Source organism: Pithys albifrons, chromosome 5, assembly GCF_047495875.1.
Source record: "Pithys albifrons albifrons isolate INPA30051 chromosome 5, PitAlb_v1, whole genome shotgun sequence".
Taxonomy (NCBI): Eukaryota; Metazoa; Chordata; class Aves; order Passeriformes; family Thamnophilidae; genus Pithys; species Pithys albifrons.
The window spans coordinates 70,731,762-70,742,046 of record NC_092462.1 but is presented as its reverse complement, the minus strand read 5'-3'; the positions used below and the strand labels follow the sequence as shown (position 1 = coordinate 70,742,046).

At 47.3% G+C, this 10,285-nt stretch overlaps 1 protein-coding gene across 1 annotated transcript in view; it reads left to right on the top strand.

The window, feature by feature from the left end:
* The first annotated feature begins 5,450 nt into the window (after positions 1-5,450).
* The window catches only part of EIF2AK3 (eukaryotic translation initiation factor 2 alpha kinase 3), a 43,737-nt gene continuing 38,902 nt past the window's right edge, over positions 5,451-10,285 (top strand). Inside the window, exon 1 of the mRNA XM_071557028.1 lies at positions 5,451-5,864. Within this exon, the coding sequence (XP_071413129.1) occupies positions 5,572-5,864 (293 nt within the window). The 5' untranslated portion in view covers positions 5,451-5,571. The remainder of the gene's footprint in view (positions 5,865-10,285) is intronic.

Here is a 10,285-nt window from a genome sequence, read left to right as displayed (position 1 = left end):
GACAATCATCTTAGTTGGAAAATACCTCACGTCCTTTAGTAAAGTCTGTGTTCATCCCATGTCAAAGTCTCTCTGGGAGCCAACTCTCACCCTCCCTGGCTCAGTAAGAGGAGATGTTTGAACCTGCTCTGAACAGACATTCTTCTTGTCAAACAGGGTGGTACCTGTGAGGTGATATCCCTGAGAAAACCGCACTCTGAGGAACAAGCAGCTCAGCCCATCAGGCTGTGAGGGTGACTGTGTGATTCTTGGTACTGAATTCTGCATCTGAGGCTGAAATTACATGGTAGGAAATTATATGGTAGCTGAGATAACAGCTTGCTGTTGACAAAAAAGGAAGATCCTGCTCTTCATTCCCTTCAGCCACATCACTCTCAACCTGGGTACAGAGTTTATGCTGGCTCTGGAATTCCTATGATCCTATGCTGACTCACTTTGCCACAGAGGCAAAAAAAAATCGCTTTCTTCTTGCCAGGTAAGCGAGGTTGACCTGGGTCAGCCAAATTTAATACATGTCTCTGAAAGGAAGTTCTGTAACCAGCATAAGCTACCCTATCCTAAAACAGCACTGTCCCCAAAAGGGAGCATTCCCACCCTGTGGTCCATCACTTGCCAAGTGTTTCTGCTACTTCCATGTATTGGAAGAAAGTTGTTGTTTTGTGAAAGGGAAAGCAACCAGAAAAATCAAGGTCAGTTTCCCTGACCTTTCCTGAGGAAGGCAACAAGATGAATCAATTGGGAGTGAGAAAAGCTGCAGGACCATCTTCTGTTGTAGACTTAGCCCAGATTAAACCTGTTGGAAAGTGTAGTGAAATCCTAGAAAGGGCACAGCCCCTCTGGGTGTCAGAGGTGTTGATCCAATTAGCTTATGTTTCTCTCACTTGATTAGGCATGAAGCAGCTAAAGTCCAAGACCTATGAAAGTTAAACTTCACCAACACACTGGAGAAACCAAGTGGAAGACTGAGAGTTTTTAACTCATCTTCCCAGATAAACTCTCTTCCTGGTTAGCAGCAGTATTCCAAGCCTGTCGCGTCCCAGCAATTTACATTCCTGTGACCTAATTTTTTATCCTGACAACTCCAGTTCAGTGACATTTCCTCTGAATAACACCTGTCTCGCTGCCTGTCTCTGGTTTGATCTGTTGGATTAAGAATTACTTGGGTTTATTCTGCTTGTGAAAAGACTCCAGCAGGGGTGCTGGTATGTTAATTACAACATATGCAGCTTCTTGATGGTCTGAATTCTCTTGGAAAAGGGAGGCTATAAATTATCCTGTTCCAGGGCACTACGAATGGCCCTGGGCACAGGGCAGCCACGAGGTGGCACACTGGGCTTTCACTGCTGTGCCTTCCTGTTCCCAGAGCAAGTTATTCGGGAAAAGCAGGCAGATCTTCAGCGGAATTATGTAAAACACCATTCCTGTTAACATCCATCCATCCTGCAAGAACAGGCTTTGATTTCCACATAAATGGCTAGTCAGATTCAAAGTTATTGTCGTATGACTGAAATAGATGTCTTATGTCAGTCAGTCAAAACAGCATGGAGGATGTGAGTCATGCTTTGCAAAAAGCAGGAAGTTTGGTTTTATTGGCACAAATTTTTAATACAGAGAGAAAATTATATGGCTGTGTTGCCATGTTTGTCGTAAGGATTCGAGCATAACATTGTCCATCCCTTCGAGAAATGTTTTCAAAACAGAAAAATAAGAGCTTTCATGTTACGATTGATATTCCTTATTCCTCGGTGCTGTGGAATCAAGGAGGAGTCTAGAAGTAGAAAACTGAACTTGGTGAAAACTGTTAGAGCCTCCCTACAGTGAAAGGCTGCAACTGGAAGACAGTTGATGTGGGACAGAAGGTAATACAAGAAAATGAGGTCATGCTTATGGGTGTGAGAGAGAGACATTTGCTCAAGATTGTTATTGTTTTGCCTTAAGCATAATAAACCTTCATGAACCAGGACAAAGGTATGAGTGCAAGTCTACTTGTGATGTATTCCAGCATTCTGGAACTTGTATCTAAGTCCTTCCAATAACTGGTAGGGCAAGAGATAAGTTACTGTAAAAAGCGTGGCACATAACTTGCTTTTCCTTGTGCCCTAAAAATATAAAGGAGTTTAAAATGTAAATAGTTACCCTGCAATGTGACTGTTCAAAACATCACCATGCAAGAAAAATTAATTTAAATGGAGGCAGGTGCAGGGGAGGGCAAGTGAGAGCAGAAAGCCAAAAGTGTAAGAGAAGAATAAAAGCCTTTGGCTTGGTTTGCCTAGCAGAACAAGGAATTTGATTACTCTTTATAAAGATATGAACAGGGAGACACTCAAGAGAGAGGAGTTATCTAAATAAAGAAAATAGTAGCACAAGACCGTATGGGTAAAGTAATAAAATGTCATTTAAGTTACTAAAAATGACATGAGCCATATGGCATGTGACACAATGTAAATTCTTTTGGACTTTGTTATAATTAAGGAAGTAAAAAAACCCCAAACACAAACCTCTGGATTGCAGTTCAGTGGTTGGCTGGGGAGCAGTGTTCATGACCTGACTTTGCATACATCTGGTGCTTTAAAAGAGCTGTATTTCCAACTCATCAGAAAATAAGAGTGCAAGCAAGAAGGAAAATTTAGGTAGAAGTCTAAAAATGGCAATTACAAGCTCTTTTTAAAGAATTCATTGGATGATCAAAGAGCCACAACTTAAAAATTAAGAGTGAAAATGCATTGACAACTTTTGTTTTATTAGGGGACTGGAGAAATTGAGTAAAAACAAAAAAATAATAGCCAAAATGGAGAAAGAAGGGAATAAAAAAGTGTTGGTATAAATGAGAAGCTATGAGGAGCAGAGTAGTTATTGGAAGTGAAGCACATCAAAGGAAATCTATACCTGTCAAGGCTAAATTGCAGAAAACCCTAGTAATGGTACAGGCTCATTACTAGATGGACATGACTAAAATGTCAATAACAATGCAGAAGTGTTCATTGAACATTTATGATCTATGTCTGTAAAGAAACAGGAAGATATGTGGGGAGATTACTTAACAGTGACTTAATAGATCTCAGTCCATTAGTAGCTCTTGTCTTTTAGGGATGGCTGTGGCCCAGAAGGTTGGAAACAGCTGACTGCAGAGACCCCAGGTCTGTTGACATTCCTCTTTAGTAAACCTTGATTTATTAGGGCAATTCTAGAAAGCTAAAAATGTGCCAAGTTGGTGTGTGTCTCCAGGAAAGGCAGTTGAATGTTACGTAGCAAATGTAGATCCAATAACATTAGATCTATGGATGATGTTCTGGATACATACCAAAAAAGGGTGTAATATGACTCATTAAAGAATTAGTAATGCTGGTCAGAGGTCTAATAGAAATCTCATTTCATGCTTCAAAAAGACAACAAATAATTTAATTTCCTCTGGAAGGTGCAATAAGCTTTTTAAAGGATTTCTACTTAGAACTGAGCAATATTTTAATTAAACAGAGTAATAAAGCATCAGTTAAGAATACATTAAACAGTGGCCATGGAGATTATTTTTTTTAGAAGTGGTTATAAATTATTAGTGAATAAGGCTATTTCTAATGGGACCCTCCAGGATCGTGTGTGCTGTAATACACATGTACCTCAATCAATATTTTCATTAGTCATTTGGAAGGAAATACAAAATCAGTCCTAATCCAATTTGCAGATGACACCCACAGCAGCTGGGTGGTACCAGCAGGATGATGAGGGCCATTGCTCAAAACATGGTAACCGCGGCCTGGATAAAGGGTCTGGCTCATAAGGCAGCCAGGCACCAAGCCACACATCTCAGGTGTGCACAGGTACACAGAGGAAGGAAAGAAAGATATTGTGTGCTCTCTATGGGCTACAGCCATCCTTGAGCCCTGTGCAAAGGGAGGCACACCTAGGGATGCACTACAGCTCGGATGTATAACATCCTAACTCTCCATATTCTGAAATGCAGTGCTGAAAAAGAGACAGGAAACTGTAATTTAAGGGCTGCAGGAGACACCTTACAATGAGAATTGTCGAGTTTGTAACTAACTTGGTTCGTGATAAACAGGATAAAGGTGTAGTTTGATAAACTGCCCCTACAGGGATGAATGTGGGCACAAAAAAACTGATGGGAGCAACCCAGAAAGACATGGACACTGTAGGCTGTAGACATGTAGTGGCCACCAGCCAGCTTTGATGGTGAGAACTGCAGGAGCAGCTCCTCTGGCTCCCTGGAGCCAAGGAAATAATAGGAACTGCTGGAAGGGCAGAAAATAGCCATGAAGGATCACAGAATCCCAGAATGCTTTCAGTTGGAAGAGACCTTAAAGACCATCCAGTTCCAACCTCCTGCCATGGGCAGGGACACCTTCCTCCAGACCAGGTTGCTCAGAGCACCAACCAGCCCAGGCTTGGAATGGGGCATTGACATCTTCGCCATGAACACATGGAGGGAGCAGGAGTTGAATGTAGGACAGGTGGCTTGTGAGGCTGACACGACACTTGGCCAACATGGTGGGGCTGCTGGTCACGGGGCTGTGTGTGCTGGGGGGGGGTGTGCACACCTGGGGTGTGGGGTCACCTGGGTGGGCACAGGTGTGGGGTCACCTGGAATGGACACAGGCGCAGGGTCACCTGGGATTGACACAGGAGTGGGGCCACTTGGGACATGCACAGGACTGGGGTTACCTGGGATGGACACAGGTGTGGGGTCACCTGGGTGGGTACAGGTGTGGGGTCACCTGGAATGGACACAGGTGCAGGGTCACCTGGGATTGACACAGGAGTGGGGCCACTTGGGACATGCACAGGACTGGGGTTACCTGGGATGGACACAGGTGTGGGGTCACCTGGGGCATACACAGGTGTGGGGTCACCTGTCCTGCTCTCGACCACTCGGGGGAGCACCACGGAAGCACAGAACAAATGAGATTGAAAAATATCTGTGTGATAACCGCGTGCCCCGTCCAGTCTTTCCCCACACCCCGCCGGGGGCGGTCACTCCCCCAATTCCCTGCGCATCCCATTCCCAAAAGCTCCGCAGGCTCCGCTCCCGCGCGACGAGTCCACCCCTCTCCGGTGCGGGGGGAGGCAACCCTATTCCCCTCCCTCCCCCCCGCGCGGGTGGTTCGCGCCGCTGGCCCCGCCCCCCGCGCAGGAACAGCCACGTCTCCAGCCGGGCCGAGGAAGGGGCGGGGCCCACGCCACCCGCGCTCCTGCCGACAGCCAATCGCAGGGCGGCGCGGTGAATCATGCGCTCTGCGATTGGCCGGCGCGGCGGCAGGAGGCGGGGCCGGGAGTGACGCGGCTCCTATTGGTCCGGCGGGCTCTGTTGACAAACACCCGGCTCCTTCCCGCCCCTCACCGGCGCGGCTAGCCAATCAGAGCGGAGGGGCGGGCGGAGCGGACCAATCGGGTGCGTGTCCGCCTCGCGGGGGCGGGCGCGCGTGGGGAGCCGGTACGTGGCGGGCGGGCGGGGCGCGGCGCGCGCCCATTCCGTGGCGGCGACAGCGGCGACAGCGACAGCGACAGCGGCGTTCAATGTCCTAACGGGCGGCGGCAGCGGGCGAGCCGGGCCCCTCCATGCGGGGGCCGAGGGGCCGCAGCGCTCTGGCCGCATTCGCGCTGCTGGTGGTGCTGGCGAGGGTGGCGGCGGCCGGGCCGGAGCCGCCGCGACCGGGAGATGCCGCGGCCGGAGAGGCCACGTTCGGGCTTGGGGAGGCCGCGTTCGGCTTGGGGGCTGCGGCCGCCCCCGCCGCCCTGCCCGCCGGGCCCGCAGACGTGACCGTGGAGGACGATGAGGGCGGCGTGGCCACCGCGACGCCCCCCGGAGAGCAGGAGACGGAGGGCAGTGGAGAGGCCCAGCCCGGCAGCAGGTGGGCTGGGGGTGCTGAGCAGGGGGCGGGGGGTGGGACTGGTTAGGGTGGGTCGGTGTTTGGGGCTGTTGAGAGGGGTCGTGTGTGTGGGGCTGCTGGGGGGAGTCATTGGTGTGGGGCTGCTGGGGGGGGTGTGTCGGGGTCAGTGCCTGGGGTTGATTGAGCAGGTCGATGCATGGGTGGGGGGTCGGTGTTTGGGGCTCCTGAAGGGGGTCAGGCACAGGGACGGGGGTCAGCGGTCTCCGGGTGATGCTGGGGAGGGGGCTCAGGACCAGTGTGGGGTCAGTGCCTCGGGGGAACAGGGGGGAGTGTCCTGGATCGGTGTATGGGGAGGCAGGGGGGACACAGGACTATTCCTGGGCTGGGAATCAGCAGCCGGGGAGTGTCGGGGAGGGAGAAGGTGCGTGGGAAAGGAGCTGCGGGGTCCTGGGGGTCGCGCGTGCGGAAGGGGCCGTGCAGGAGTGAGAATAGCCCTGGGATGGGTTGGAAGTGTTGGAGTGGGAATATCGGAGAGAGGCGGGAGAGTTGGACTGCAGGATGTTCGGAGTGGTGCTTGGGAAGGGGGTGCGTGGAGAAACAGGGGTCGTGCGTGGGGCTGGGCTGTGGGACACGCAGGGAGGTGTCCCGGGGCGGCAGGAGAGGCGCAGGGAGAAGGGGTGGGATAGGTGAGTCCCGTGACGGGGCTGGAGCAGCGCCGCGGGGGTGAAGGACAGGCTGGACCGAGGGGAAGGATGTGACAGTGAAGAAAGGGAACTTCAGGACCTCACTAGCGCTGAGCTGCTTGTTCTTCACGCGGTTGTTAGCAGGGAAAAAGGGTGCCTGGGTTCTTAGACAAATAAGCTGCCGGATGTCACGCTATGTGTCATCTGGCCCGTCTGCTCCCCCTGGTAATACCACGTCTCGATCCCTTCCTTGCCCTGGTCCCAGGGGACAGTTCTGTGCCTGCGGGAAGGAGACCCTAAACCACCGCATTTGTAGTCGAAACTCTTCCAACACCTGCAACTCACAGTTGTCCAGAGCATCGTGTCCCTCTCTGTCAGTGCTTCTTTCTGTTTCAAAGAGAATTCAGTCCGACTCCTGTTTACTTAACTGTCTGTTAAGCACAGACAGCGGGGTGTGCCTGAAGGGATGCCAAACATGCGATACAAATTGATGAGCGAGTTTCAGCCTATAACGAGGGGAAATAAAATACTTAATATCTGTGTGTGGCAAGAAGCTCTGGCAAAAGCGAGATGTAGATGAATGACTCAAGTGCAGAAATGTTACTGAGCTGTTTCCCTTCTGTTTCTGAATTGGCTGAGAGCGATGAGGTGATAAGCCACAGCCGGAGTTTAAAGGAAGAAGAGCGTGACTAGAGGCCTGCTATATTTGAGAACCTCTTCTAAAAATGAATTGCCCAGAGCTTGTTGTTGGTGTATCTGAGCTTTCACTTAGGGGAAGAAACTGGCTGATAACTTGCCATCCTGTTTCCTTTGAAGGCAGTCTCACCAGTTAGCAACAGGATCATTCTTTTGTGTATCAGCTCATCAAAATAGTATCTAATTTATTAGAATTCTACTGAATTCAATTTTTATTTAGCCCTGAAAATTTTTAAAAATACATTTTCTCTTTGACTGCTAGAGCTAAGAGGAATACACTAAAGATATTCAATATAGTAAATTAAGTCTGAGATTAAATGTAGCTGTTCTGCAATTGATTAGTGCGTAGGAACAGAGTTGCTGTCATCAAATAAAAATAGAATGGCTGCCTGGCCATAGTATTTGCCTGCATTTCTTTATTTTTTTCATCTGTATTTCTGAGATCTCCACTCACCTCAGCTAATTGTTCTTCAGCAATCTCCATGTAATATAACAGGGAAGAATAATCTGAAAACAACAACAAAACCAAACCCCCAGCTATTTATTTCTGTAGATGAATGTATTCGTTTTGGGTTTCAAGATTTGTTTTAATTTCCTAGAAGACAATATGAGGGTTAGTGAGTTACTGTGCTCTTTGCATACAAACATGCAGGTTTTGCTGTTGGAATAGCTGCTTAGAGTTCAAGTTTGATAAACAGCCATATTTGCAATGTCTCAAATGGCTTTTGAGCATTGAGGATTTTGGTGTTGAGGGCTTTTTAAAAAACTGAAGCAGGAATAGGGATAAATATTGTACCAAAATGATGGCAAGTTCTGCTTTGTTTTCCTAACAAAAGCAACTTACTTGAATCAATACCAAGTTTTGGTGCAGTGAAAGGGTGTAGATAAACTAAAGAAATGTCCTGTTTATATCTTCCTTTGCCATCTTAGCCCTTTGCTTCTCTTTGCAGGTAAATCAGATACCTTCAGTTCTGTACAGTAGAACAGAGTTGTGCTCAGGCCACTTGATCTCAAAAAGTGGGCTGTGTTTGTGATGGGAGACAAAGCTTTTAAGGCCCAGGTCTGACCTTTTGTCAATATATGTGGAAGTTTGTAGTAGTTGTTCTGAAGAAGGAACATTCTCACTGCACTTGAATAACAAGCTCCTGTCTGTGAGCAAAAGAGGATAGGAAATGGTAAGAGAACATTTTCATTTAACCACGAGGCTGTTTGTAGATGCTCAGGATTGGGGAAGTGTGTCCAGATGTGTTTTCATAGTGACAAGGTACAAATAAAATCTGACTTTACAGCATTAGCTTGTTCCCTGCCAGCTGCTGATATCTTTGTATGCTCCATGTACTGGCCCCTTGTTTTAGTCCTGCTGCTGGACTCTCTAAGGCTCAGAAGGATTTTCTTCCCCTCCCCATCCCTTGGTTCTCAATGTATTCTGGACCACCAGTTACAGGCAAAGTGAAGTGCAAATCTTCATGTTACTGATGTTCGTTTTCCAGGTGCCTGGTTGATGGATCCTGTGGTCTAAGTAACTGCCTAAGTTGGAGGAGTTCCTTTTTGTATCTTTTTTGCTTTGGTCCAGGCTTTTGGAGACTGTTTACTTACGGGTTTGTGATGTTGGTTGTTGTATTTTTAACTTGTTTAGTATCTGTGTGATGTGTTTGACTCCACAGTATAGTCTGTGATTTACTTTCAACAGACACCTTGCTGTTTCAGGAATGTGCAGCCTTGATGCTGTTTGTCCTTATCCTCCTCACTTCCTTGGTGTTATAGTTGTGACTTTTGGTCTTTGAGTAATATTTGGTGTTTTCTGTGGGATGGTGGAATGCAGAATGGAGTCCAGTTTGGTTGTGTTCTCTGAAAACATGTGTGTTACTGGGAGCTGGTTTTGTTGGCCAGTCTTTAAGCTTTACCCCAGCCAGGACGTAATGTTGATAAAACCAGTGATAAGGTTTTGTTTTTCAGAGAAAAAGAGTTTATCAGGCTTAACCAAAATAGGAACTGATTCAGGATCTCCTTTTCCTTTCAATTTGTCGATTAGGAGTCCCAAAGGTGCATCTGAAATAGCCCTTTCTCAGTTTATTGTAATGGAATTACAGGTACAGCCCCAACATCTCCAGCCAGCCAGGGCTTGCAAACAGATGGGTACAAGGACCCTCTTTATTATGGAATTGCGACTCTGTTCTGCTGGTGTTTCTAAGAATTTGATGTAAGAATTGGGCATAGTACACTGCAGTGAGCTTACCATAGTTCACCCCACGTCACCTGCTCTGAAACAGTTTCTTGAAGCAGTTGCCCAAACTGCTTTTGTCAGAACATGTTAATCTAGTGCTTCATTAGACTGCCTGAGCAGTGGGAACATCTCTTGTCACCCCTTCATATTCTCAGTACCCAAAGCTGCAAGCAGAAAAAGGGGGGAAACTTGGAAAAATGGAAGATCTGATAAAGTGTAACACCAGTCTGGATCTTGGGCAGATGTAGGCAAATTTAGGATCTTACAGCAGAGTTCAAGTGACAGGATTTTAACTTACTGGAGTCCAACAAAGAAGAGGAGACTGGGTATTAAGATTTTAATTAATAGTAAAACAGAGTAAGTAATGAAGGATTTAATTACAAGAGTAAGGATTTTCAGCACTTTTTTTCTGACATGCAGTATTATTGTTGAATAGAAAGATGAAGATGGAACCATAAACATGGCTATTTAGTTCAAAATTAGTCACTCATTAAAAAAGAGATAAATGGATGTTTTTCTTGAACCTACTTCCAGATGTAAGTATAGGTGAGCTGGTCCTATTCTTATGTGTCATGGAAGTGTTTGCTCAGGAGGTGAAACAAAGTCCATTCTAGAGCTGGTGGCCAAGAAAACAAATAAAGAATTCCACTGCACCCAGGAAAAGCCAGGATTTTTATGATATACAGAAGGGGTTGGTTAAACCAGTTTCTCCAAGAGTGTGCTGTTTGTAGTACAAAGGTTCCCCACACCCCCTTCCTCTTTCCTAATCATCTAAACTTATAACTGAATTGTGGTTACACCACGGGCTGGGTGGCTGGAGGTTGGGATGCAGGCACAGA